This window comes from Propithecus coquereli, unplaced genomic scaffold, assembly GCF_000956105.1.
Source record: "Propithecus coquereli isolate 6110/MARCELLA unplaced genomic scaffold, Pcoq_1.0 Scaffold946, whole genome shotgun sequence".
In the NCBI taxonomy this organism is placed as follows: Eukaryota; Metazoa; Chordata; class Mammalia; order Primates; family Indriidae; genus Propithecus; species Propithecus coquereli.
The window spans coordinates 136,320-164,118 of NW_012155796.1; the positions used below are offsets into that span (position 1 = coordinate 136,320).

A 27,799-nucleotide genomic window follows, 5' to 3' on the forward strand; every position below is an offset into this window, starting at 1 on the left:
AACCTCCCATGGCTCCCCAGGATAGATTTCAACCGCTTTGTCTGGAGCTCAACGCCTTTGTCGAAGACCCTTGCGGCCTTGCCTCCTCTCCCCTCTTAACGCGGACATTAAGCCCCAGCCTCGTCCTTACACTGCCAGGTTTACAAATGCCTGTCACCTCCAAGCATTTGCCCAGGCTGTTTCTGCCAGTTGGAATACTAGTTTCCTATCACCCATCTTCTTCATTTTGATTTTTTGAGGCTCAGCTCACCTCCGTCTACAGCCTTACTAAATTCCCACTGAAAGGAAGTGCATCTTCGATCTGGCCATTGTGACTGCCTTCAGCCTCACCTCCCTGGGCCATTTTGCCAGGGGCCCCCACCCCCAGCTTGTCAGGCCAAAAGCACAGGACTCTGACAGACGTGGGTTTGAATCTTGATTTCATGGTAGGCTGTATGACCCTAGGCAAGTGACTTCCCCTCTCTGAACCTAACTCTTCTGGTCCGTATAACGGGGATAACTTTAGTACCCGCCTCCTATGGTGGTTGTGAGGATGAAATGCAGCCGTGTGTTAAGCAGAGGGGATTGCTGACTGCGAGTCTGGGTGTTAGTTTCCCCATTTGTAAACTAAGGGTCCCGTCAGTCTCTGTTGGAAAGTGGGGGTTATGTAGTAACTTGGCAAGGCCAGGCCAGCAGGCCCTGTGGGATGAGAAAGCCCAGACGGCTGAGACCCTGGCTACTGTCCCCAAGCTCCCTGCCTGGCCACCCTCTTTCCCCTCTGCAACAGTACATGCAGAGGGAAAATGGGGCAGGCATGAAGCCTACAGTAAATTTGGCACCTGTCCTTTCTTGGTGCAGCCTAGTGGGGTGCAGGTGGTGGTGGTAGGAAGGCAGTTGCAGGCAGTGAGAAGGTGGCCAGTGGGCAAGGCTAAGGCCAGGTGGCCTGGGCTCTGGCCCCAGTTCTGCCTGAGCCATATCATGTTGAACACATGGGCAAGGCCCCCCTTACCTGTATGATAGGCAGTTTGGATGTGAGGGCTCAGGCCCTTTAGAAGCCCCGTGCCCTCTAATCTGTCCTCCAACAAGGCGGCAACAGACTCTGCTCACACACCTGCTTGTCAGGGTGCTCATTATTGTAATCAGAAACCCTCCCCTAGACTCCCCTGTTGAGCCCAGCTCTGCTTATCCACACAAGAATGTGTCATGAAATTGAGACAGCCCCTCCCATCCCAGACACCATCAGAAGCTTCCATGTGTTCCTCCCTGACTGCGTGCTCTTGAACCAGGCCCCTTGAGACTCTGAGCACGAATTCTAGAGCCGGGCTTCCTAGGTTTGGATCTCCTCTAGGCCACATACTGGCTGTATGGCCTTGGGCAAATTTTTCACCTCTCTGGGTTTCAGTTTCCCTGTATATACAATGCTGATAATAACAGTATCCACCTTGTTGGGGTGTTTTGGGGATTAAATGAATCAGTATTATGTACTGAGCCTGACACATAGTAAAAACTTGATAAAATTAGCTTTTTAAAAATGTGTGTCCACTCCAGCCATTCATTTGCATGCCATGCTGGACACAATGACCACTTAGGAAGCACTTTCCCTAAAGCCTCTGTCAGTGCTTCCAGTTTACAAAGAAGGAAGCAGAGGCTCAGAGAGGGCCAGCAATTTGCCCAAGGGCACACTAATCAGCAAACAGAAGTGGAATTTGAACACAGGCTTCTGTGGCTCCATGGTGTGGGCCTTCAACCACCAGACCAAGATTCCCTTAAGAGGTTGGTGGGTCCTGGGCAGGAGGAGGAGGCACCCCAAGGCAGGGAGAGGCTGGTGGGCTGGATATGTGGACGCTGGAATCTGGCCAAGCAAAGCCCCCTATCCCACATGGAGGCAGCAATGTAGTCATTCTGGTTACTTTTCAGTACCGCAGAATCATGGTGCATCCTGCCATACCCATCTGGGACCCCAAGCTTTCATGAGTTGACTGTCTTCAGGCTCCTATGCCACCCAGACATTTCTCCTCTAATTGTTCTCATCCCACAATGGGCTCGGAACCCAGGTTCTGGTCCCCTCTGCTCTGGGTTTCCCACATCTATCTGGACTTCTTCTATTTCCAGGTCTTGGCCCACACAGGGAGCTCAATGTGGTACCCCTAGAGTGTCTAACTCTTCTGGTACCTATGACTCTTCCCACTGTCTGCCTCATGGGAATCGTTACCTTCTCTTAGGAGGGCTCGCCTTGCTGACCGCCAGAGTCAACAGAACAGCTGATAAAACATGAAGCTTATGTCTTAAGGCCCAGGGTCTTGTAATCCAAAAGTCCTGATATCTGGTTATCCAGGGCTATGTAACAAAATACTTCAAAACTGGACCTCCGTCACTTATTTAGCTCACAGATTCACCGTCTGTCCAGGTTCAGCTGGGTAGGCTTCTCTCAGCCCCACATGGAGCCCCTCCACCTGGAGAAGCCACTTCCACGTGGCCTCACTCACACGGCAGCCCACTTGTTTTCATTCTTTGCCATATCATCCCTCCCTGAGCCTCACAGTTTAGCTTGACTAGGGAAGGGCTTTCAGGGCAAATGTAATTAATGAACCTAACTCCCCCGTCCCATGTTTGATCATATAACGCTTTCAGAAATGGAGGAGCAGAGGGGAGGCCTCAGGGCTGCCCTGTGTTGGAGCCCAGCGCACCCTGGCATGTGGTGCCCACACTGAGCAGGGCACCAGGGCTGCAGGCAGAACCCCAGGGGCCAGCCTGGTGAGCCACCTCGAGGCACAGGCCTCACAGCAGTGGCAACTTTATTGATAACATACTCTTTCTGGCACCTTCCGTACTTCACTCACCTCAGGGTCTGCTTCTGGGGAAAGCCAACCCAAGGCAGAGGTGAAAAGTGGGGCAGCCCTTTGTCATTTGTATCAGGGGCTCTTGATCCTTGCCATCCCAGGATTGTCTGACTGACCCCCTGTCTGCCAGCTGGACCTCCTAAATCTGTCCCAAGTTACCAGCTTCTCCCCACTCTTGTCACCACCAGTCCATGCCAGAGCTTCCCTGCTAACGCTGCAGCAGCCTCCCCTCTGGTCTCCCCGCCTCCTACATTCGCTTTCTGCTTAGCGTTCAGAACGGCTTTTCCAAAGTACAGTCTGTACAGGTTGCTCCACTCCCACCCCACCCCCACTGGAAAACCTTCCTGGAATGAAATCCTACCTAAATCCTTCATGTAGCATGGAAAGCCCTATCCGATCCACCCTTGCTGGCCTCTTCAGTCTGAGGTCCTGCCACTAGGAATGTCCACCTCAGGGCCCTGCATATGCTGTTCTTTCCTCACCACCTGGCTAACTCCCACTCACAAGTCTTACCTTGGTTTGTAGTTATTTGACTATGAGTAACTCCCAGTGCCTGGCGTTTGCCTGGTACACAGTAGGTATTTAATAAATACTGAATGGTTGAATGAATAAATAAATCCTCCTCTGATGTCATGGATCCTGCAGTTATGCCCCCACCTACCTGTACAGTATACCACTCCCAAGCCAAGTGTCCCCACCCCACAAAGCTCCCCAAAGCACCATCACTTTCCATTAACATTCATTTTTTTCATTCATGTGACAAGTATTTTTTGAGTGCCTACTCTGTGTTAGGCATCATCCTAGGCTCTGGGGGATACAGCAGGGAACAAACACAATTTTCCCCCTCTCTTCCACCTGTCCTTAGCAAACTCCTGCTCATCCTTCAAAACCCAATGCTAACGTCCCATCCTCTGGGAAACCCTTTCCCAAACTGCTCCCTCTCACCACTACACCACTTTCAAACCCAAGGAGTGTGAAGTGGGGGGCCGGAGGCCTGCAGGGAGAGATGAGGGCAGATGTCTCCACTGGAAGCTCTGTTCATAGGCAATGAGTCAGGGGCACAACTGCAACTCCTGCCTCCTCCCTCAGGCCTGTTTCCAAGCCACTTAGCAACTCCTCAGAGGAAATGGATGCCAGGCCCACCTTTTATTTGCACAGAAATAACCAAGGATCATGAATCCAGGCTGAGAAGCAGCACAAGGAAGGGCACCTGAGGAGGACACATGGGGGCTGGGATGTAGAGTTGGAGCAGATTCAAACATCAGACCCTGAGTAAACCAAATGAGTCCAGTTCATCTAGGTCACTGGTGTGGGGCTTCCCTGCCATTAGGTGGGAGGCAGAGGCAGAGTCTATAGTGGGTACATAGTAGGAGGACCCGTGGCCAGCCTTTCAAAGTTCCTCTTGCTATCTGACCCAAGTCTGGCATGCTGCTATTCCATCTCAACTCCACATCAGTCCTCTTGGGTTGCTCCTCCTGCCTCCTCTTGGTCTACCCCGAGGTTCTGGCCCCTTACAGGGGTCACTGGCCCTGAGAGGTTCCGTGACTCCCCTGAGGCCATGCAGTGAGTCTTCTGGCAGAAGGCAGCTAGAGGACTGAGGGCTGCGTCAGAGCAAGGTGATCTCGCTAGGAGGCAGCGTGAGCCGCTTCTCACGGGCACTGAGCAGATTCTCCACGTGCACAGCCACCACTCGACACAGTTCCAGACCCTGCAGGTGACAGTGAGAGTCCATGCCCACCCAACACTTCCGCAGCTCTCACCTTGGGGTGGGACGTGCAGAACAGATGTGGTTGGGAGAGAAGCAGAGACCACCATGCACGCAGGGACCCTGGTCCCCACTCCCCATGGCCTGGGAGAAGTGTGAGGAGCTGGATGGTGGGAGGGCAGGCTGCATGCAGGGCAGGAGGGATAACAAGCAGGAGACCAAGTGCATCTGGAGGCTTTGCTGTCCACGGCCCGGCCCAGTCACTTCACCACTCTGAGCCCCAGTGGCCTCTTCTGTAGGGTCCCAATTTACCAGGGCCTGCCTCACAGGGCTGTGGTGAGGATTCAGTGAGATTTTAGTACATGTGAATCCTTTAGATTAAAAAAAAAATTAGTCCAATCAATAAATGGTAAGTTTCTAATAGGTGTTTCCATGGTTACCACCTGGCACCCACAGCCTAGGATGGGCAGTGATTGGAGGGGGGCAGGGAATTGCAGAAAATTGATCTGTGAGTATGGTTCCCAGACCAAGGCCAGTGTGGGAACCGCCCCCCAGGGATTTCCTGTTCCAAGAGAATAAAAGGCAGCAGCGCTTACCAAGAGTTAACTGTGTGCTAGGCCTTGTCCTGAGAGCTTTATTCATCTTACCTTTTCTTTTTTTTTTTTTTTTTGAGACAGAGTCTCACTCTTTTGCCCGGGCTAGAGTGAGTGCCGTGGCGTCAGCCTAGCTCACAGCAACCTCAAACTCCTGGGCTGAAGCGATCCTATTGCCTCCTGAGTAGCTGGGACTACAGGTGCATGCCACCACACCTGGCTAATATTTTTTTGTTTCTATTTTCAGTTGTCCAGCTAATTTTTTCTATTTTTAGCAGAGACAGGGTCTCGCTGTTGCTCAGGCTGGTCTCAAACTCCTGAGCTCAAGCAATCCTCCCACCTCAGCCTCCCAGAGTGCTAGGATTACAGGCGTGAGCCACCACACCCGGCCTTTTTAAAATTTGAGACAGGGTTTCTCTCTCTCTGTTGCCTGGGCTGGAGTGCAGTGGCATCATCATAGCTCATTGCAGCCTCCAACTCCTGGGTTCAAGTGATCCTCCTGCCTTGGCTTCCTAAGTAGCTGGGACTATGGACATGTACCACCACGCCTGGCTAATATTTTAATTTTTTCTCGTTATTGTCTGGGCTGGTCTCGAATTCCTGGGCTGTCAAATGGGGCAACAATCCCAGCAAGGCCTGGAACACAGAAGCATGTGGGTAGGCAAAGGACTGGCTGGAGAAGGAGATTGTCCATCTTTTTTTTTTTTTCTTTTTTTGAGACAGGGTATCTCAAAAAACTGAGGCTCAATGAGAAGCAGGGATGCCTCGAGATCCCCTCCCACAGCCTGTCAGAGGTGGGCAGGATGGAGACCCAGGTCTGTTGGCTGCAACACTGCTGTACTCAGATGTCACCTCCTCCTGGAAGCCCTCCCTGATTATCTCCCAGATGGCTCAGCTTAGCATTGATCATGGTTTATTGGAGAGATTCTTTCATATCTGAGACTTAGGGCTCCATGAGGGCCAGGGTTGAGGGAGGGGGTCTCAGTTACTTCAGTATCCCTGCAGCCAGTGCAGAGGCTGCTACACAGAGATGCTCAATGGTTATACATGGAATGAATCAATGAACAAATGCATTTCCCCCACATATGCAGGCCAGAGGCAGAGGTGGCAGCATAAAGAGGTCAGGGGGTACTGTAAGGAAGTGGGGAAGCCAAAAAGGCCCTCATCAATCTATCCATCCATCTGCTCAGTGAGCTATGATGATGCCACTGCACTCCAGCCCAGGCAACAGAGAGAAACCCTGTCTCCAGTCCACCCATGCATGCAACAAATATGTACTGAGCATCTACGGTGTGCCAGGCACTGTGCTATGGACACAGCCCTGCCCTCCTGGAGCTGATATTCTGGTGGTAGTGACAAATGATATGTAAACAGACAAATAACTAAATGATTTGCAAGCCATAATAAGGGCTGCCAAGGCAAAGATTACGAGTTATTAGGGAGGAGGACAGCCTTCTAGAAAGAGGTCATATTTGTGTTGTAACCCAAATAAACGGAGGGAGGGAGCCCTGTGATAAATCAGGGAAGAGCATTCCAGGCCGGGGGAACAATGAGTGCAAAGGCCCTGGGGCAGGGAGGGGAAAGGCAAGCTCAGCAGAAGGGAGCTGGAAGAGGCCAGGATGGCTGGAGCCTGTGAGCAGAGGGGGAAGGGGTGAGGGGCTCCCCGGTTTAGGGCCTGAGTGCCTGGGAGGATCAGGAGGTAAGGCGGAAAGGACTGTTGGTCTCCAAGGGAGATGCTCAGGGAGCCTGGAGCTCAGGGGGTCAGGGCAGGAGATAGAAGTATGGGGGTTTTGAAAGCCTCAGGGCCAAATAGGGTGCCCAGGGGGAGAGGCCCAGACTCAGCAACATTTAGAGATTGTCCAGGGGAGGCAGCACCAGAAGAACAGCCAAAGAAGAAACAGCTGGGCTGATCCCAGGAAGGGGGAGGACACAACAGCATGGCTGCAGGTGCTCAGGGAGGTGGCTTCTGGGAAGCAGGGTAGGCCAGGAGCCCAAGGCTGCTGGGAGGCAGGGATCGGGGTGACCCCAGCAGGAGCAGATTGGGGTGTGCTGGGAAGTGAATTGGGAGCCTGAATCTAAGTCACAGATTCTCCAAAGGGCATGAGAGGTCATGGGGGCTTTGTTCTGGTCCTGTCCCTCAGAGGCAGGGCTGGGGAAGTGGAAGCTCCTGTCTCTTGCCTTGGGAAATCAGCCCTTCCCAGGCAGGCCCTGTCATGGCAGGTACTGCTGGGCCCAGACCTTGAAGGGCCCCACCGTCAAGCCGAGGGCCCACAATTCAGCTTCCACACCTCAGCCTAGGTGAACTTCCTCATACCTGTGTCCCTTCCCTGTCATCAACCTTCTATGGTTCCCTAGTGCCCTCAAGAGAAAGCCCCAAATTCTTAGCTTCACATTTGAAGAGCTCCAAGATCTCCCCTTTGCTGGTCCTGTCTCCCTAGCACCCCATCTAACTCCTCACTATTGTGCAAACAACCTGGGCCCATTCCCATGTTCCCACTACCAAGCTGCCTCCCTGGAAGACCACCACAATGACTGGCAGTTCGTGCTGCCTTGGGGTTAGTTCTGCCTGTGCACTGGGCTGGATGCTCCTTGGGGCACAGCAGGGATCTGGCCTATCTTGGAGCCAGGCCCAGAGAAGAGCATAGGGGGCAGACTGGGGAGCGAGGGGCTGGGCCCACCTGCTCCAGCTGCAGCTGCATGGTGCACTGGGCCGCCACGTCCCCCAGCGCGATCTCCACATAAGGGTAGCTGGAGTTGGCTGTGGGCCGCTGGGTCCGCGTCGACTGGATCTCCTTCAGGGGGAACTTCACCATCAGTTCCTGGGAGTGAGGGGAGAGGGACCGGATAGGCTTGTGGTGGGGATAGTCTCAGCCACCCTTGCGCTTCCCCTGCAAATCAGACCCTGGTTCAAGTGCCAGCTCCCCCAATGACTTGCCATGTGACCTTGAGCAAATCACTTTACCTCTCTGGAGCTCAGTTTCCTCACCTGTGAAAATGATTCAACAAATACAGACAATGTACCCACAGTGTGTCAGGCACTGCCCTAAATGCTCAGGATACAGAGGTAGAGTGGGTGCCATTGGCACGCTCACCCTCACAACGGAGCTGCTGCTTGTGAACACCTGCACCTCTGTGGCCCGAGAAGCAAACTCAGAACATAGGGAGGGAGGTCACAATGATGGAGTTAATGCCTCAGGTGGAAGCCCTCGACTAATACTGAGTGGGGAGTGGTGGACAGACACTCCAGCTCCCTCGCCCCCAGAGAATAGGAATGTTCTAGGCTGTCTCCCAGGGCTCCCCAGCTGAACTGACCTCCAGCTGCTCACATCGGCAACTTGCTTGGTACCCTTCATTGGCTCTGTCCCTTCCCTGTCTGACTTCCCCACGCCAGCATTTCCTAGAATCAACTCCAAATCAACCACTTGCCCTGGAATCTTTGTCTCAGAGTCTACTTTTGGGAGAAAAAACTAAGAAACAGGGTAACAGGTCCTATTTGTTATGGGCTGAATTTTGGTCTCCCTCCCTACAAAGTTCATGTGTTGAAGCCCTACCAGAGGACCTCAGAATGGGACTGTATTTGGAGATAGGGCCTTTAAAAAAGGTGATTAGGTTAAAATGAGGCTGTTAGGGAGGACCCTAATCCAATATGACAAGTGTCCTCACAGAGGAAATCTGGACACACACAGAGACTCCAGGGACGTGCACACATAGAGGAAGGGTGATGTGAGGACACAGTGAGAAGACAACTGTCTGCAAACCAAGGAAGAAACCCACCCTGCCGACACCTTGATCTTGGACTTCCAGCCTCCAGAACTGTGAGAAATAAACTTCTGTTGTTTAAGCCACTGAGTCTGTGGTATTCTGTTCTGGCAGCCTGATCAGACTTATACACTCATCGTATGAGTGCTCAGTATGTGTTTTATGTCATTTCACCTTTACAATAGCCCTGGGGGTTTCAACTATTATCCTGTCTTCCAGGTGAGGAAAGTGAGGTTCAGAGAGGGGAGAGACTTGCCCAAGATCACGCAGGTGGTAAGTGGTGGAGCTGGGTTTCCAAAGCTGGAGATCTTGGCCCCTCAGAGGGGTGGGGGATCAGTGGACACAGGGTGGGTGGTGATGGCAGTGCCAGGCGAAGGCCACTCACATGGGTCTCAGTGCTGAGGAAGTTGAGCCCGTTGTGGTTGACAGCAAGGATGCAGGGGGCGGGCACAGCAATGTTGCTGCAGCTCTGGACGAAGAAGAAGGAGGAGCCAAACATAGGGAAGGCACTGAGGAGGCCTGGGTGGAGAGAGAGGGCAGTTACCATGCCAGGCAGGGCTCACCGATGACAGTCATGGCCCTAAACTGCACAGCCGACCTGCAGCCCACAACTTCCCTGCCTTATCCGGTGCAGGAGCCCTTGGTCTGCATCTCCTTCCACAATGTGGCCTCCCCTGTCAAGGCCTCTTCCTCTATCCCTGCTCACAGCTCTTCTCCCTCTGTCCAGGGCCACCTGAGCCTAGGGGGCTATCTTCATGAACATTTTAAAAAGGCATTCTCTCCAGGCAGGTGCTCAGCTTGGCTGGCACCAAAAATGCCTTTGTGCAAAGAAAGAGATGCCACCCCCATCCTCCTGGACCCCCTCCTCAACAAAGTCCCCCAGTGATAATCTCCCCGGCCCCCAGATCTCACCCAGAAACTGGGCACGGGCCTGGTGTGGGCTGAGTGCCTGTGTCTGCTGCCGGTGCCGGCTGACCAGGTCAAGCCAGGTCGAGCTGGCTGTCATGCGGTAGAGCTGGGCTGGGATGTACTCCTGGATCTCCCTCCTGCATGCAGAGGGGAAAGGGGTCCTGAGCGAGCACACAGGCTCATGTAATCCTCACTGTGCAGCAGGCATTATGCAGAGCAGACGAGATCTTTGCACCTCCCTGCAAGACCAAGTGCTGGGGAGTGTAAATGGGTTGAAGATGCAAAGGCTCACACAGTGCCTGGCACACTGGGCCAGTACTACTAGGATCCCTGCTTGCAGTTAAGGGAACGGAGGCTCTGGGGTGTTCACTAACATTCAGGTCACACAGTGACTGAGTGAGTTGGGCTGAGGGGTGGGACAAGGCGGGCTTGTCCTTCATAGCTCCTGCCCCCATGGAGAAGCCCAAGCCAGAGGGTGAGAAGCACATGGGTGAGGGAAGCATCAGGGTGGGCAAGCACCCAGCAAAGGGCTGGTTAGTGCCGGGCCGAGGAGCACAGGGCCTCCAGGCCGAGCCTGGAGCCATCAGCGCTGCCCCCGCTTCTCTCCGATACATGCTGGCTACCTCAGGCAGCCCCTTTGCCTCTTGAGACATCTGGAAAATATCAACAGCAGTCCCAGCCCATGCCAGCCACCTTGGGGGTGGAGGGAAGGGTTGGGAGCAAAGCCAAGGGCCCCCCTCCTCCAAGAGATCCCCCAGGTAAGATATGTCCTTCTTTGCACTGCTGGGGTAAGAGCCTGCCATCTGGACCCAGCCTCCCCACCATTAGCAAGCTAAACTTCAACAAGCCAGATAACCTTTCTGGGCCTGTTTTCTCATCTGCAAATGGGGAAATAAAGTGCGGTCGGGAAGAATAGCTGAGATAATGGGTATGCAGAGTGCCTTGCAAAAAGCAAGAACTCAATGATTATTTTTATCCAGGATTGGGATTATACCTTCATGTGCCTCCTGCTCTTTTCACTTAAAATGATCGCGTAAGAAGAGCTTTACGAATTGAGGCTGACCGTGTTGCAGGCCCAGTGATATGCACGGTCTGGGCATCACCTTACTACTGTTCACACCAGGGGATCTCCAGGTGTGGTCAGGGGTCTAGGGCGTCAAAGCCATTTCATAACAATGCTAAGAAGTGATTTGCCTTTTTCCCTCTCGTTCTCTCAAAAGTGTACGGCAGAGTTTTCCAGAGGCTACGGACACATATGTGACACATGAGATGGCAAGAGACTGACCACAGAAGCAGGTCTTCTATGAAGTTAGACAGTGAAGAGCTTTGCAAAATACAATACAGTGCCACTCTTCTCACTAAAGTTTTTTGAAAATAGTTATTTTTCATAAAAAGTTATTTACATTGACATGTATTGGGCTTATTATTTTATTTTTAAATTAATTGATATTTTAAGTTTTTTCTCAGTTTTAATTTTGAATGGGTAAGAACATTAATAGCTACAATCCACATAAACAAAAGCTCTTTGGGGTCCCATTTTCAAGAGTAGAAGAAGACCAAAAGTTTGAGAATGACTGACTTGTATTATAAGCATTAGTCAATCTTTGAGAACATCAGTTTAAAGGCTGTCTAGTGCCCATAATTTACTCGACAAGTCCCCTGTTGTTGAATATTGAGCTTGCTTCCAGTCTTTGCTGTTTGTAGGCAACACTACAGTGAATATTTTTGCTGCTAAACCTTTCTACATAGCCATATGTATTTCCTGGACAGCAGGGAACGTGTGTCCTGAAAGCTTTTTTATCACTGAATTTGCTCTGGGCTAAAAATATCAGCCAGAAGCAACTTGTCATGGAAGGGAGGTGGGGTCCCAGTTTCTATGGCTAGTTGGAAGATTTCAGATCCCAGGCCAGGACAGCCCCTTCCCAGAAAGCCTCACTGAGACAAGAGGGGAGCCTGGGGACGGCCGGCTCTGAGCAAAGTGGGGTGGGCTGAGAGGGCCAGGTTGCCTGTCCACTCCAGCCGAGGCAGGTGCTCACACACTGGGCAGGTAGACGTGATCCTTGGCACGGTGCTGCAGTGCAGCCAGCTTGGACACCTGCTGCAGCTGCTGCTCACTGGGCCGGCGGGCTGGCATGCTGCTGAAGAAGCCCTTCAGGTAGTCGGGCAGGACCTGTGGGCAACACTGGAGTGAGGTCCTGCCGGGCAGGCACACACTCAGCATTCACTGGCAGGGGGCCTGGAGACAGGCAAGTTCACTGATTCCAGCCCCATCCTTTTCTGGGGCAGGAGATCCTATCACTTTCCTGGGGTTTGGGGAATGGTGACAGAAGAATGTGAAGGTGAGCTGTGAGGGCTGTGGCCTTGAAGGCCATGAGAGAGTCCCCACAGTGACCTTGCTGGTAAGAACAGAGCGTCAACACTGCAGTGTGCACAAGTGTCCGTTAGGCCCGCGGTTCTCAAAACTGAACATGCCCCAGAGTCGCGGGAGGGCTTGCCAAAACAGACCGCTGGGCTGTACCCCAAAGACGCTGACCCAGGTCATCTGAGGCGGGACTTGAGGGTTTGCGTCAAGGTTTTGCCAGTCCACAAGCCTCACCTTGAGTAGCATGGTACCAGCCTGCAGGGCTAGGCCAGCTAGGCTTCTGCAGCAACACCACGTGTCCACAAAAGGGAAATGCTGAAGTTTTTGACGCGGGTTCCACCAGAACACACGCTTTTAGTCAAGGCATTTCCACAAATATTGGCACAGTAGAGGAGAACCCAGAATTTGCAAACTCCATGATCCTGACTTAGAGGACTCCCAAGTCTCAGAGGGGATAACACACAGACTAAGGTAACAATATTAGCAAAGCCCTGCTCAGGCCTTCGAGCAAGGGACGGGCTGATGTTCAAAGGAGAAGAAGTCAGAAGGAAAGGGAAGTTCCGAGAGGGCCTCACAGAAGAGGCGCTGTTCAGGAGCAACCTTGTTGGAGAGGACTTAGATAAGCAGATACAGGAAGGGACAGTCCAGAGGGAGTGACAGCATGGGCAAAGACCCACAAATGAGGTACTGAAGATTACACTGTTTTGACTGCTCTGAAGAGACCATATAGGGGAGCGGAGTCGTCAGGGTTAGAAATGCCCGTGGGGGCACAGGTGTGGTGGCTCACACTTGTCATCCCAGTACTTTGGGAGGCCAAGAAGGAGGATCACTTGAGGCCAGGAGTTTGAGACCAGCATGGGCAACATGGTGAGACACCATCTCCACAAAAAAAATTTTTTTAAGTAGCTGGGTGTGTCATCCTAGCTACTCAGGAGACTGGGGCAGGAGGATCACTTCACTCGAGCCCAGGAGTTTGAGGCTGCAGTGAGCTATGATCACACCACTGCACACTAGCCTGGGTGACTGAGCAAGACTCTGTCTCTTAAAAAAACAAATGCTGGCCGGGCACGGTGGCTCACGCCTGTAATCCTAGCACTCTGGGAGGCCGAGGCGGGTGGATTGTTTGAGCTCAGGAGTTCGAAACCAGCCTGAGCAAGAGCGAGACCCCGTCTCTACTAAAAATAGAAAGAAATTAATCGGATAACTAAAAACACATAGAAAAAATTAGCCGGGCATGGTGGTGCATGCCTGCAGTCCCAGCTACTCGGGAGGCTGAGGCAGAAGGGTTGCTGTGAGCTAGGCTGATGCCACGGCACTCTAGCCCGGGCAAAAAGAGTGAGACTCTGTTTCCAAAAAAAAAAAAAAAAAAAAACAAATGCCTACAGGGTCTACATCATGAAGGCCTCAAATGTCAAGGTTCTGAAGTCTGACCTTACAGGCCCTGGGAAGCACAGAAGGTCCCAGAGCCCAAAGGGGCCCGTATGTACTGACCTGGTTGTAGTGCATGGTCACGAATAGCTCATTCTCAAACTTGAGTGGCTGATCCCAGAGCACACGCCGGAACCAGAGCATGTAGCCACCGTCCACCTGCTCCATCTCTGAGGCCACATCCAGAATGTAGGCACGGCGGCTAAGTGGGCACACATGCTGGCCTGCAGACAGCAGGGAGGCAAGGCTGGGTGAGGTATGCGTGTGCAACTGTACAGAGCATGTGTGCAGACCCTGACCTGCCACCCAGGCGAGGCATCACCTCAGGTAAGCCACCTACCTCCGTGATCCAGGGCATAGCTTCTTCGTTAAAGGAAAGCATGTTTAGGGAATAGGATACCCTATGCTTTACTGAAATGTTGGTGACCACAAATGGGAATAACTCCAATCGAAGCTACAAGTAATGCTCCATTTCCCCCCAGGGAGGGGTGAGATGCTGAAGAGAGCCTTGAGGGTAGCCTGTCCCCAAGCGTCTGGGAAAGCACCCTGGGTTATCTTCTGAAAAGGCCCAGCCCATTTCCAGAGGAGGCTGGGGACAAAGGGAAGCAAAACAGGCCACAGACCATGAGACCCAGTAGGTGCCTTTCTGCAGACCTCCTCCAGGAGAGACCCCCCGCTGGGTACCTGGCGTGGGTAGGGAGGACTGGGAGACAGGCTCCAGCTCCTCTCCCCTGCGCTGGCATTTCTGCCACCCCTCCCACACCTGCAGTAAAACCTTACCAATGAGGGAGGTTTGGTGTGGTGATAAGAGTATAGACTCCTGAGGCCACACCTCCTGGGTTCGAATCCCCACTGTGTGACCATGGGTGAGTCACTTAACTGCTGTGGTAGGCTGAATAACAGCCCCTCCAAAGATGTTCAGGTCCTAAGCCCCAGAACTCGTGAATATGGTCCCTTCACGGCAAAAAGCCCTTTGCAGATGTAATTGAGTCAAGGATCCTGAGATGGAGAGTACCCTGGATTACCTGGCGCACCCAAGGTAAGCACAAGGGGCCTTGTGAGAGGGTGGCAGGAGGATAGGAGTCAGAGAAGGGGATAGAACCAGAGGCTGGGGGAGAGACAGAGATTTGAAGATTCTACACTGCTGGCTTTGGAGAGGGAGGAAGGGGCCAGGAGCCGAGGAAGGAGACATCTGGAGGGTGGAAAAGGCAAGAAAACAGATTCTCCCCTGGGGTATCCAGAAGGAACGTAGCCCTGCCAACCTCTCAGTTTAGGATATCTGACTTTCAGAATTGTTTTTTTTTTTGAGACAGAGTCTCACTCTGTTGTCCTGAGTAGAGTGAGTGGTGACAGCCTAGCTCACAGCAACCTCAAATTCCTGGGCTCAAGAGATCCTCCTGCCTCAGCCTCCCGAGTAGCTGGGACTACAGGCATGCACCACTGTGCCCAGCTAATTTCTTTCTATTTTTAGTAGAGACGGGGTCTTGCTCTTGCTCAGGCCAGTCTCAAATTCCTGAGCTCAAGCTATCCTCCTGCCTCGGCCTCCCAGAGTGCTGGGATTATAAGTGTGAGCCACCGCACCTGGCCTGACTTTTAGAATTGTAAGACAATAAAATTTGTGTTGTCTTACACCACTAAGTTTGTGGTAATTTGTTACAGCAGCAATAAGAAACTCATATAGCCTCCCTGGGTTACAGTTTCTCCATCTGTAAATGGGGATGATAGTAGACTCCACTTCACAGGGTTGTGGTGGGGATTAGAAGAGCTTATGGAATTAAATGACTTGAACTGTGCCTGGGACACAGTATCTGTTCAATAAATGCCAGTTATTAGGACTGTCTGGTTACCTGCCATTCCCTCCCCCAGCATCTGAGCTGGACTTGGGCATGCAGGGCTGAGGCCCCACAGTTGAGGGCTGAGGCAGAGGTGGGGAGAGCTGGCTGGAGGTGGCTGGAGCTGGCCAGCTGGTGGCAGGAGGCAAGCCCATGGTCTAGAGTGGGCAGGCAGCAGACAGAAGGGCTTTGGGCGGCGTGAAGGTCCCCTAGGGTCCTAGGATCCCTGGAGAGAAGGGCCTAGCGAGACCTCGGGAGGGGCTCCTACTGCCACTGTTGAGGCAGGGGAGGCAGGAATGCAGGCTGTTAATGAAGAGCTTCCCAGGATGTAAGCTTCTGAGGGCAGAGCCCACATCCTCCCACTGAGCAGGCCCTGAGGGGCAATGGCAGGAATCAGAGAGGGCCCTGTCCCCCACAGACTCCCAGTCTGGTGGGTGAGACAAATTTATGCAAAACGAAACAGAGAAAGACAGACCAGGGGCTAGGGGTGCTCAGTATACACAGAGGTCCTTCCACAGGGGAGTCTGGGGTCTTCCTGGAGGAAGTGTCACCTGATCTGGACTTTAAAGTCTGGGTGGAGGCCCCTATGGCCAAAGGCACAGTGGTGGCAATGAACCCAGCATGCTCAGTCCTCCTGGCCACTCACCTCGGTTGGTGACGACGAAGATAACATACTCATCGAAGGCCTCGGGGCGAGTCAGAGCCATCTCAGCACAGATTTCCTCCACCACGTCCAGGGCCACCTGGGGTGGAAGCAGTGAGGCTGTGCCAGCTGGGCCTGACCTCTGTCCTCCCAGCCCCACCCAGGCCCAGGAGGCCCATGCAGAGTTCCTCAGCCTCTTCACAGCATCCTGAGCCCTCTCAGAATCAGCCTCGTGCAGGGAAAGAACACAGCTTTTGGAGTCTGGGACTTGGGTTCAAGTTCTACCTTTGTCCCTTGTTTGCAATATGACCTTGTTTGCAATATGAGTTGGGGGCTTAACCTCTCCAAGGCTCAGTGTGCTCTTCTGAGAAATAAGTCCTGCCTTGTGAGTCTGTGGGAGTGCTTGGGAGGAGCTCAGCACCCTTGGGGGCTCGCCCCCCCACAGCTCGGAGACTAGGATGTCCCCGCCCTTCCAGCATCTGCCTGCAGGAGACAATCCCTCACTTACAGTGCACGTTTTGATTTTAAGATGACGTTCAAGCCCTCCGGGAAGAAGAAAAAGCTGCCTCTTAGAACTGCGGCCCGCCTGGCGGTGGGTAGGTGGAGAGGACAAGAGATTGGGTCTGGGATGTGCAACAGCCCTTGTCCCCTGCCACAGGAGTCCCCAGGCCAAGGCGTCCCAGGCACACATGTGCAGGAACACTCATGCATCTGGCCCTTACGGGGCCTGTCTGCACACCCCTGAGCAGTGCATAAGCACCCAACAGCAGGGTCTCTGGGGAAGGCCGTGACTCCCATTCATTCTGACCTCCCACCCCCATTCACACTCACCAACATGGCCCGAAGCTCCATGCTGCTAGGGAACTCCAGACGGCCCCCGAAGCGTAAGGTTTTCTGCAAGTTCTGTTCACAGGCCTTGGCGATCCCTGCAGAGGCACGGAGTCAAGGCCTTGCCCAAGGGAGGCAGTGGGAGAAAGGGGCTCCTCTTGCCAGCAGCCATGAGCCCACTGTATTCTCTCTATAACCTGGGGGCAGGCATTTACTACCCCATTTGATAGTTGAGGCAACTGAGTTCAGAGAGGGGCAGTGACTTGCCCCAGGTAAAGAGCTGGAGTTTAAGAATTGGATTTAAACTCACACCCCATGTGGTAAGGGCCCTTTGTCTAGGCCACAGTCCCCTTGGCTACCTGTGACCATGGAAACAGCTGTCACCCTGCAGTGTTGCCAGAGGAGCTTGCCCCCAACAGGCTCCATGCAAGGTGCTACAGCTCTGCCCCTGCCAGCTAGGACCCCTTACCAACCGCCCACCCTCACCCAGGCCTCCCAGAGCAGAAGACCCCAGCATCAATGCTCCATTTCTCTGGGTTAAGCAGTGACCTCGCCCTGCCCCAGGGAGGGGGTCAAAAGTTCTAGGGCACATTCTGCTGCCTTCATGTACCTGGGATCCCTTCCCCAGGGAGCTGGGTCTATTCATCCCAGGACCTGGGAATGTTTGTTAATTGAATCAAAGTGAAGGCTCTAAAGGCAGGGAGGGTGACGTCCCCCATCTCCTCCCTCCGTGGCTGCCATGGTGATTATAGGGGCCCTACCCTCTTTCTTGGGGGGGGGGGTGCCCACAGGTTGCTATGGAAACAAGGCATCAGTATGGAGGTCCCTTCCTCCATACTACAAGGGGGAAAGGCCAAAACTCTGCCACCAGCTTTGGGCCCACTCCTGCCCAGATCTACTCAAGACCCCTGCTAAGGCTGGGTGCAGTGGCTCATGCCTGTAATTCTAGCACTCTGGGAGGCTGAGGCAGGAGGATCACTTGAACTCACGGGTTCAAGACCAGCCTGAGCAAGAGCGAGACCCCGTCTCAAAAAAAAAAAAGGACCCCTGCTGAGTCCCAGCAGCCAGAGCAGCAGGCCTCATCCCAGTACTCCAGGTTCTGGCCCACCTCCTTCTCCTCTTCTGCCATGTGCCACACATGCCCACATCTGGGCCTTTGCTCCTGCCACTCAGTCCCCCTGGAAATCCCGCCCACTGAGGGCAATACCTCCTCTAGGAAGCTTTCCCTGGCCACACCACCATTAGATCAGAACCCATCCTGCCAGCCCCTGTGGGACCTCCACAAATGTTTGGGGAGTAAATTAATACTAGTAAACATTGCCCAGCATCTGTGAAGGGCCAGGCCCTCTGGGCTTCCCCTCCTGTCAGCTACCAACTCAGTCCCCATGTGAGCAGCGTCACCCTGGGGTCCCCACTCACTGCGCCCTCACCCTGAAAGGGCAGGCCTGGGGTCTGGCTCACGTCTTGGAGGAAGCGAATGAGGTGTGGGTGGAGGACCTCGGAGCAGCTGTGGTAGGCAGACACAATGTACAGCAGCCTCCAGCCTCGCTGGCAGCTGTCCCTGCAAGGATGTACACAGGACACGTCACGGGTGGCCACAGCACTAGGGTGTGTGTCAGGAGCCTCCTGGGATTGGGCTGGAGGCTTCTAGCTTTTAGGCAGCTCCTGTCCCCTGAGGATGTTGCTCCCCGCCCAGTGAAATCAGGGTAGGTGGGCCCCAAAGCCATGCAGAAGGTCTATTCTGCCTGGAAAGTCAGGGTTGGGGATAGGGAAGGAAAGGGACGAGGCCCTGGACATCTTCCCCAGGTAGGGGATCTCTCTGGGGAAGGCTTCAGGCAAAGGGGAATCTGCTGGGCCTGTGCAGAGGGCGTGGCAGGTAAGGCCTGGGGCTGGGAGGAGCAAGAGGAGGAGCTGAGTGTTTCTAAGATTCCTGGGGAGAGGGAGAGCAAGTGAGGAGGCAGAGCAGATGGGGCCAGGAGGGTGGCCCAATGGTAACCAGAGCAGCACACACATTGAGCACAGACTGTGTGCTGGCCCTACAGGAACCAAACATAGTAATTCATCTTCATACTGCCACGGATGTCTGGGGACAGCGTTCAGGCTTCCATTGGGAAACCACCCTCCCTGTGGTTTGGAGATGGGCATGAGAGTCAGGGCTGGCAAATAGAACACTGTAGCCACGTGAGCCAGGTCTAACCAATCAGCACTCTGTATCCTTCCAGCCACTGTGGTTGGTTCAGGGTTGAAAATATGACCAACTCAGGACAATAAGACTAGATTTGGGGGCCGGGCAGGGTGGCTTACACCTGTAATCCTAGCACTCTGGGAGGCCGAGGTGGGAGGATCGCTTGAGCTCAGTTCAAAACCAGCCTGAGCAAGAGCAAGACCCCATCTCTACTAAAAATAGAAAAAATTAGCCAGGCGTCATGGTGCATGCCTGTGGTCCCAGCTCCTCAGGAGGCTGAGGCAGGAGGATCGCTTGAGCCCAGGAGTTGGAGGTGCTGTGAGCTGGGCCGACGCCATGGCACTCCACTCTACACTCTACATAGAGTGAGACTCTGTCTCAAAAAAAAAAAAAAAAGACTGGATTTGGGAATTTCTGTGGCAAATATTGGAACAATCTTGCTTTCCCTAGGATTGCTGTGCTGAGGAAATGTCTCCCCAGAACTGCCACCTTACCAGCCTGTGGGAGAAGCTGCTTGAGAATGGTATCAACACAGAGGAAAGCAAGACCAGGAGACAGAGAAAGCCTGCTTCTTAATGGGACCTGGATCCAGCTATGCCTGAAGCCCCCTACTCGTTGACTTTTCAGTTACACGAACCAGTAAGTTCTCTCTTGCTTAAACCAGCTTACGACCAAGAATCTGGACTTATACATTATCACTGCCATTTTACAGATTAGGAAACTGAAGCTCAGAGAGCAGAAATGGTGTGTCCCAGACCATACAATCCCCAAAACATGTGCTCTATTGAGGAAGGGGCTGAACGGGAGAGAATCCAGGAGGCGACAGGCCTGGGGAGGCAGGAGGCTGAACTGGCCCCTCCTGGGGCATGGACACAGTAGGGGAATGGTGGGTGAGGCCCAGTTCACTCACTGCTTAGAGCTGGTGTTGTCTGTGATCTGCTTCACAATTTGGCAGTAACACTCGTCCCGCATGACCTCGTGGTCCCCACACAGCTGAAGGAGGGCAGGCAGATCACACGCTAGACATGTCAGGGGCCATGCCACATACCAGGTACAGAACAGGGTGGGCACCTGGAGGCAGGCCTGGTGTCCCTTCCCTAGCCCTCTCTCCACCAGTGGGATGCATCTTTTTGGGGCCATGGGAGATGCTTCCCACCCTAATGTCCTGTGACTCTGGTTGACAGATAGGGAAACTGAGCCACAGAGCAGAGAAGGAAGCATCTGGCAAAGTTGGCTGGACTGACCTTCAGGAGGGCGCAAAGCACATCCAGTTCACTCTGGCCCTTCTGCGGGGCGTCCCCCATGAACCTCATCACAGCTGCAGGAAAGACCCATCCCACTCAGGCCCACCAATCCCCCAGCTGCCCACCCACTCCAGAGGGCCCCAGGGCTAAGCCTCTCCCTAGAAGCCTTGGCCACAGGCAGCTGGAAGTTTCTATTCTCTTAAAGGTGTTCCACATCTGAGTTGGAAGGGGGGAATCTGAGGACCAGAGAGGAGTGATGACAAGCAGAGTCACACAGTGCTGGATTCCACCTTGCCCAAGACCCCAGCTGCAGTCCCACCCCCACACCTAGGAACATGTCCGTGGCCATCTTGTTGAGGCTGCTGTCACTGAGTTCGATGAGGGATTCCTGGAGCGGGATCTGTGAGGGAAGGGGAGCTGTGTCATGCTGGAGGAGGGGCACGTCAGATGGAAGCGGGCCACATTGTGTTTCAAGGCCGCATGATGACAAGGGGCTCCATGTCACACAAGGGGAGACAGGCCCAACACTGAGGACAGATGCTGCCCCTGGGAAGAACCCAGGCCCCTAGAGTGCTGAGAGCTGGAGGATCTCACTGAAGACAAGCTTGTTGGCCCCAGGGGCCTGGGAGGTGCTCATGCATCACCATTTTACAGACAGGGAAACTGAGGCCTGGGACTGGACACCTTGGTGAAGCAAAGCATGTCCTCCAAGGTTCTGGACTCTCGACCCTCCTTGGATTTCAGCCTGAGGCCATCCCTGCAATAGGAGGTGGATGCTACTGACCTGTCCTGCCTCCAAGCCTTTGACTATATCCTTTCCCCACATGAGAATGTTCCTGACCCACCACTCTGGTCAGTCTAGCAGGCAGGAAGGCCCCCAAGGGCTGAGACTGAAGGTGGGCCTGCTACCTGGGTGGTCTCTTATCCCTCCCACTAGAATGGGGCCTCCCAGCCCAACAGGCTGCAAGAAGTCCAGAAGGACCCTCCCAGTGTGGGGAACAGGGTTGGGGCCACCACTCACTGGGGTCTCCTCTGAGGGTCTCTGAAATACTTCTGGGCAAACTCGAGCATTGTGTACGGTGGGAGTGCTGGGGCGTCCTCCCCATGGTCAGCAGAGCGGGCCCTGACTGGGGGACCCTGCAGGAGATGCCACACCCCATCTAGCTCTCCAGTCTAAGCTGATTCAACCCCTCTGACTGGGCTCAGACTCTTTCAGGCTGCCCAACCAGCCAGCCATCTGGACCCAACTGCGGGCAGTTGGCCTCGCCCCCTCAGCCTGCCCACAACCTGGCTTGCTGCCTGCCCTGCCCCCTGGCCCGCTTGGTCCCACCCACCAGGCCAGACTCTGCCCCAGTTGGCTTCTCCAACTACCTCGCCCCTCGGCCCTGGTTTAGTTTGACCTGGATGCTCGCCTCCCAGCTCCCCTCCACAAGCCCATCCTGCCCCACTGGCCCAGCCCCAGCCCATCCCAGGCTGACTTTGCCCGCTGGCCTGGCCCCATTGCCCTGGTCACAACCAGCTGACCACTACCCTTCCCTAGCCCGACAGCTCCAACCATCTCTGGGCACATTCCGTGGGTCACACTTGTGGCTCGCTCTACCTAGTTCGCCCTAGTCCAGGACTGGCCACGCCCCTGGCCACCCTTGCAACCGCCTCCTTCCAGCCAGGCTGAGCCGCCCTGCCCCTCACGGCCCTGCCCCACAGGCAGGTCTCACCTCTCTCCTTCGGCCCACCTCCCTCGCGGCGGCTGTAGAGGCCACTGCAGCAGCTACAGCAGCGGCCTGGCCAGGGCCTGGCTCTGCTGGCAGCTGCAGGAAGTCGGGGGCGGCAGCGGGCTGCACCAGCTCCGAAGGGAAGCGGCCCACACGCCCGTGGATGGTCCCGAACCTCCAGCCTAGCAGGTGGGTTAAGGGTCTGTAAAGGATCTGAGGCAAACAAGAGAGTCTTGGGACTAAGGGGGCCCCTTGGGGATTCTCAGGTACCTCCTTAACCCCTCCCTAGGGTTCTATAAGGGAGGCCATGGCATTGAGCCCATTTTACAGATGAGGAAACAGAGGCTCAGGGAAGGAAAGGGTCTTTCAGGGCCACAGGACCAGAGTGGGAGTGAAGCAAAAAGGCAGAGCAGTGCCTGTGGATACTCAGGCATGAGGGGACACACAGAGACTCAGGTCACAAGCATGGAGACACCAATGCCCATGGAGACCCCTCAGCCACACATTCAGGCAGAGCAGAGAACTGGGCTGTATGGCCACCAGCAGGACAGACAGGCCACAGCAGGGACCTGAGGAGACATGGCCAGTGCAGACCCCTTTCATGCTCCAAGAAACCCTTGTCATGCATCTGCAGTGTGAGGGCATGGGACTAGGACGAGTCCTGTTTGGGGTTTCCAGGGTCTGGGGCACCCACCGAAGTCAGGGCCTCTGCACCGTAGCTCTTCCAGGTACACGACCTTCTTGCGGACCACACAGCCGGCACTGTAGCCTGTGGGCCAGGCCTGTCTCAGCACCCACCAGGGAGGGCCCCTTGGCTAGTCTCCTCGCTCCCTGTCCCCCGCCACCCCCGCAGCACTGACCCACTCGAGGTGGCTCCAGGGGCTGTAGATGGATGATGTCGCCCTTGTGGAAGGCCAGCAGCGCCGGGTCCTCAGGCAGGAAGTTCCTCACAGCGACCACATAGTCAGAGTCCTGGGCCAGCCAGGGGTAGGGTGAGGGGCTACGCCCTCCTCCTCAAGGCCTAGGCCCACCCCGTGTTCGTCATATCCTCCCCGACTCCTCAGGGAAGGGAGCACTCACTAGGGCAGCAGAGGGAAGGGCATTCCAGGTAGAAGGCGGGACTGGAGACGTGAGTCTGACGGACACAGACAGGCATTACAGCACACCTGTGCCTTGCCCACTCAATCCCTCACCAAACCTTTCCACGGAAGCCTTCCCTGAGCCAGGTGCTGGGCCTGGGGCACAGAGGTGACCTGCTTTAGGCCTGAGGCCTGCCCAGTTAGGGGGGCAGTGATGGACAGAGACTGAGATGCAGTGGGCAGCCGTGCAGCCGCAGAAAGAGGGCTGGGAACACGATTGCCGCAGAGCTCAGAGACGGCACTGTGCCGCCCTGCGGGGGAACTAGGAAAAGCTTCTGAAGGAGCAGAAAAAAGGGGGAAAGGACATTCCAGGTGGAAGGCAGAGCCTGTGCGTAGGCCTAAAGGCACACGTAAGTCTACGGACACAGTCGCTGATGCGCGCACACACGTACACATTTCCCAAGCAGGTGGGGCTGGTGTGCATCTGGGGTGGGAGAGCCCTGCCTCTTGGGCCCTTGGCCCTGGGCGGCAGGAGTAGGGGGCGTCTGTGGGAGGACCTGACCTTCTTCAGCTCCAGGATGAAGTCATCTACCAGGGTCTTGACCTGGTGAGCTCGGGCTGAGAAGAGAATGACCTTCTCACTGGCCAAGTTGAACTCCAGCATGTTCTGGGAGGGCATGGTCACAAACAGAATATCTGCAAAGCTGGAGGGTGGGCAGGTGGCATCAGGGCAGGGCCCCAAGGCCAGAGGGATGCCCTTCCTCCACCTATCGTGCTGCTTCTGCTCCTGCCCTGCCCCATTCCCAAAGCCCAGCCCCCGCTCATCCCATTACACCAGCTCCCAGGGGACCCAAGAAACTGCCTGCCTACCCTCTCTGCCCCGCGTGGTGGCTTTGGCTCATTTCCTACCACCCCCTGGACCAGCACTCCAGCCTCTCCCCCTTTGGCCCCCTAGTCCAACCTCCCGGATTCTGCCACACAAATTTTTCTCTTTCACCCGCTGACCAAATTCTCTCCACCTTTCAAAGCGAGGAGCCGTCACTCAACCAGTGAGCAAGGCTCTATTCCTGTTCTCATGTTATAAAGGACAAAAGGGACTTCTAGCAGGGAAGGGAGTCTGAGCACTCAGTGAAGGTCACGACAGCCACACCATTTCCCTTCTCAGCCGCATCAGGACGTGGTCCTCTGCAGCACAGCTGCCTCTCTGCACAGTGAGCTCTGTGAGGCTGGCACGTAGTCCAAGAGGTGCCTCACTCAACCCCTTCCTGGCTGTGTGACCTGAGACAAGCAACTTCTCTGAGCCTCAGTTTCCCCAGGTCTAAAATGGGCTTTCTTAAAGGGCTTGGCACAGAGCCTGACACATCACAGGTACTTGGTAAGTGGCTGTGGAAAGACTAGGGGAATGCCAATGCCCGTCTGTGCCCCCCACCCTGCCTGCCAGCCACCTGTATGCACGCAGGACCCGCAGCTGCCCACAGGCCTGCTGGCTGCCCTTGACCATCCGCAGGAGCTTGATGCCTGTGTGGGCCACGGCTAGGAGCTGCACGCCAGTGCCCACGCTGCCCTGTGGGGGATGAGGGCGTGTGAGGGTCTTCTCGCCTCACCCCTGAATCCCCTGGGCAGGCAGGGGGCAGGCGGGGTCTCGCACCGTGGCGGGGAAGAGGCGGGAGAAGTAGACCTCCCAGCTGTCTCGTGCGGTGCTGACCACGGCCCGCTTCACGCTCTCTGTTACCAGAGGCCGCTCTGTGTCCAGCTGGTTCTGGGCTACGGGAGGCCAGGGCGGGTCAGGACCCTCCCCGTTCCCCTGCCAGCCCACATTTCAGGTGGTCAGGGAGGGAGGCTGACACCCAGCAGCAAGGTGTCTGAACAGTGTCTGCGCTGGGAAACTGAAACCCACAGACAGACCAGAGGCCAGGCAGCACACTACGCCAGGCATTGCCAACCCCAAAGACACAGCCCGGCCGCGCGAAATGCCAGAAACAGGAGGGGCACGTCTGGGAGGCAATGGGCTGGGCTTGTGGGCCTGTCTCTGTCTGGGAAAGGGCTGGCCGTGGCTCTGGTGGCTGCCCCATCGGTGCCCCTCCCCTCCCCCACGATACCAAACAGGGCCTTCATCTTGAGCCTCTCGTCCTCAGAGATGCGCAGGCAGGCCTCGGAGAGCGTGTCATGCAGGATCTGTGGGAACGAGCCGTGATGCGGGTGGCCCGGGGACCCCCTGGCCAGGGCCCAGGCCAGGCTGCTCTAGGGCGAGTGGGAACGTGGAAGGTCCCATTTTGCAGCAGTGGGCCATCTGTGAACTAGGTCATCTGGTAAATCAAATCCCATTTAGGGGGACCCTCCCCTTCCTCCTCAGCTCCACAATCCAGGCAGCCCTTCCCACCAGGCCTGTTTCCTGATCTATACGGTGGGGTGTGGACGTGACCTCTGGGTCCCATCTAGCTCAGACAAACTCTGACTCCGACTGGCTCAGACTGTGGGCTCGCTGACCCTGTCCACGGAGTGGGCGATTCAGTAAAACAGTTTGCCACCCTCACCCCGGTTAAGGACCCTAAATCCCAGAGTTCAGAAGCAGAATTTGCAGATAGCCAAGTATACGTGCCCGCACCGCCTGCTGAGTACACTGAGGCAGAAAGTGAAGAGACCTCACCTGCCGGAACAGGAGGTCCAGCTGCACAGGGTGGCTATAGCTGTCCCTGGGGTAAAACACCTGTGGGGGCAGGGCTTCAGTGGGTACCTTCGGACAGCCCCCTCACCTTGCTTCACACCTGGCCACACCCCCTAGATAGAGCCCCGCTCCGTACAGGCCCCCCGGACTCTGCTCCTAGTCAGCCCTGCCCCACCCTGTTCTCCTGGGCCCACCCCCCAATGCCTGGACCACCTCTGCCTGCATTCATCCCCTCCCCTGGCTCCGTGCCTGATACCTCTTTTCGCAGGAAGATCCGCCAGGGGGTGTCCTGGTAGCCATAGAAGTTGGGGTTGACGAGGCGGTGCAGCTGCGTCTGCACAGGTTCCTCCGGGGGCTCCAACGACCGGGAAGGCAGCGCTGGAGAGCGCAGGGGTTCAGGGCAAGCATGAGCCAGCGCCTCTCAGCACAAAGCGGGGGAGGCGGCGGGTGCAGGAGAGGACCCAGGGGCCACCCCAGTGTGGAGGAAGGGGCTGGGAGCAGTCCATAAGCACACCTGCTCACACGGGTCACACTCGTACCACCCAGCCCTTCATTTGACACACATATAGAGCACCTATTGTATACAGGCCTGTGCTAAGGGCTGGGGATGCCCCAGTAAACAAGATAGACAAGGCCCCTGCCGTTGAGTTGAGAGTCTCAAGGCGTGGGGGGCACAGACCCTTCAGAATCTCAGTGCTAGGAGCTGGGGGGAGGTAAAGCAGTGATTTAGGAGGGAGTCCAGGGGGCTGGTCCTTCACTCCTGGTGGAGTAGGCAGACCTCTCTGGGGAGGTGACATTTGAGCTGAGAACTAAATAAGAAGGGGCCAGGCATGCAAAGATCTTGGGGAAGAGCATTCTAGGCAGAGGGAACAGCAAGTGCAAAGGCCCTGAGGTAGGAGTGGGCTTGGCGTGTTCTGGGAAGAGAGAGGAACAGAAAGTGCCGAGGGGACTGTGGGAGATGAGGCTGGGGAGCTGGGCAGATCATGCAGGGTCTCACAGGCCACAGTGAGCAGTCTGGAGCTCACTGTAGGACTATCCGAGGGTTTCCATCAGGGGTACCATATGAGCTAATTTATATCTTTTAAGATCTCTGTGGCTGCCAAGAGACAGTGGGTATAGAGGTTAGGGCTCCAGTTGTGATGCCAAGAGGACTGAGTTTATATCCCTGGCCTGGTACTTTTTAAAAAGTGATTAATTTTTATTATTTTTATTTTTTACTTTTATTTACTTTCTTTTATTTATTTTTTACATTTATAACTTATTTTTCACTTTTATTTGGTTTTTATTTACTATTAATTAATTAATATATTATATAATTAATATTAATATATTATATAATTAATATATTATAAATAATATATACACACACAGGGCCTCACTCTGCCACCCAGGCTGAAGCACAGCAGCCCAATCATAGCTTACTGTAACCTCAAATTCCCAGCTCAAGGGATCTTCCTACCTCAGCCTCCCGAGTAGCTGGGCCTACTGGGGTGTGTCACCATACCCAGCTAATTTTTTAGTTTTCTTGTAGAGATGGGGTCTTGCTGTGTTTCCCAGGCTGGTCTTGAATTCCTGGGCTCAAGTGATTCTCCCACCTCGGCCTCCCAAAGTGCTAGGATTAGCAGCCTGAGCCACCACGCCGGGTCCTGGGCTAACACTTTCGAGCTATATGACCTTGGGTAAGCCACTGACCCACTCTGCGCCTCCGTCTCCCCCGCTGTAACACGCAGGAACAAATGGTCCTATCTTGAAGGGTTTTAGTATGATAAGGAGGCTGGGGTGGGCCTGGCCTGGATCTGTTACTTAAGTGTTGGCATTATCATTACACCCATGTGCACATAACACGTACATACAGACTCGGGGACACAAACACACACGCCACTGACACACAGACTCACTCATACACATGCCCACCCTGCCTGCTTGTCCCCCTCACCTGAAATGGGCTCCACGGATAGCCTGGACGCACTGGTCACTGGCTTCACCAGGGCCACAGCCTCTCTGGACACCTGTCCCACCCCAAAGAGAGTGCTCAC

The 27,799-nt window shown here is 54.8% G+C and overlaps 1 protein-coding gene across 1 annotated transcript in view; it reads right to left on the bottom strand.

Moving 5' to 3' along the window:
- Positions 1–4,425: 4,425 nt before the first annotated feature.
- MYO15A (myosin XVA) overlaps positions 4,426–27,799 on the bottom strand; it is a 55,299-nt gene continuing 31,925 nt past the window's right edge. The window contains exons 40-64 of the mRNA XM_012664988.1: positions 27,700–27,772; positions 26,020–26,141; positions 25,746–25,805; positions 25,198–25,273; positions 24,747–24,862; positions 24,544–24,662; positions 23,661–23,802; positions 22,880–22,991; positions 22,714–22,788; positions 22,023–22,201; positions 21,329–21,444; positions 20,992–21,064; positions 20,635–20,707; positions 20,308–20,381; positions 19,974–20,056; positions 18,309–18,439; positions 16,882–16,976; positions 16,559–16,636; positions 16,054–16,150; positions 13,639–13,799; positions 11,822–11,955; positions 9,789–9,922; positions 9,262–9,395; positions 7,796–7,936; positions 4,426–4,527 (exon numbers count right to left, since the gene is read on the bottom strand). Coding sequence (XP_012520442.1) covers positions 4,426–4,527; positions 7,796–7,936; positions 9,262–9,395; positions 9,789–9,922; positions 11,822–11,955; positions 13,639–13,799; positions 16,054–16,150; positions 16,559–16,636; positions 16,882–16,976; positions 18,309–18,439; positions 19,974–20,056; positions 20,308–20,381; positions 20,635–20,707; positions 20,992–21,064; positions 21,329–21,444; positions 22,023–22,201; positions 22,714–22,788; positions 22,880–22,991; positions 23,661–23,802; positions 24,544–24,662; positions 24,747–24,862; positions 25,198–25,273; positions 25,746–25,805; positions 26,020–26,141; positions 27,700–27,772 — 2,700 coding nt within the window. The remainder of the gene's footprint in view (positions 4,528–7,795; positions 7,937–9,261; positions 9,396–9,788; positions 9,923–11,821; positions 11,956–13,638; positions 13,800–16,053; positions 16,151–16,558; positions 16,637–16,881; positions 16,977–18,308; positions 18,440–19,973; positions 20,057–20,307; positions 20,382–20,634; positions 20,708–20,991; positions 21,065–21,328; positions 21,445–22,022; positions 22,202–22,713; positions 22,789–22,879; positions 22,992–23,660; positions 23,803–24,543; positions 24,663–24,746; positions 24,863–25,197; positions 25,274–25,745; positions 25,806–26,019; positions 26,142–27,699; positions 27,773–27,799) is intronic.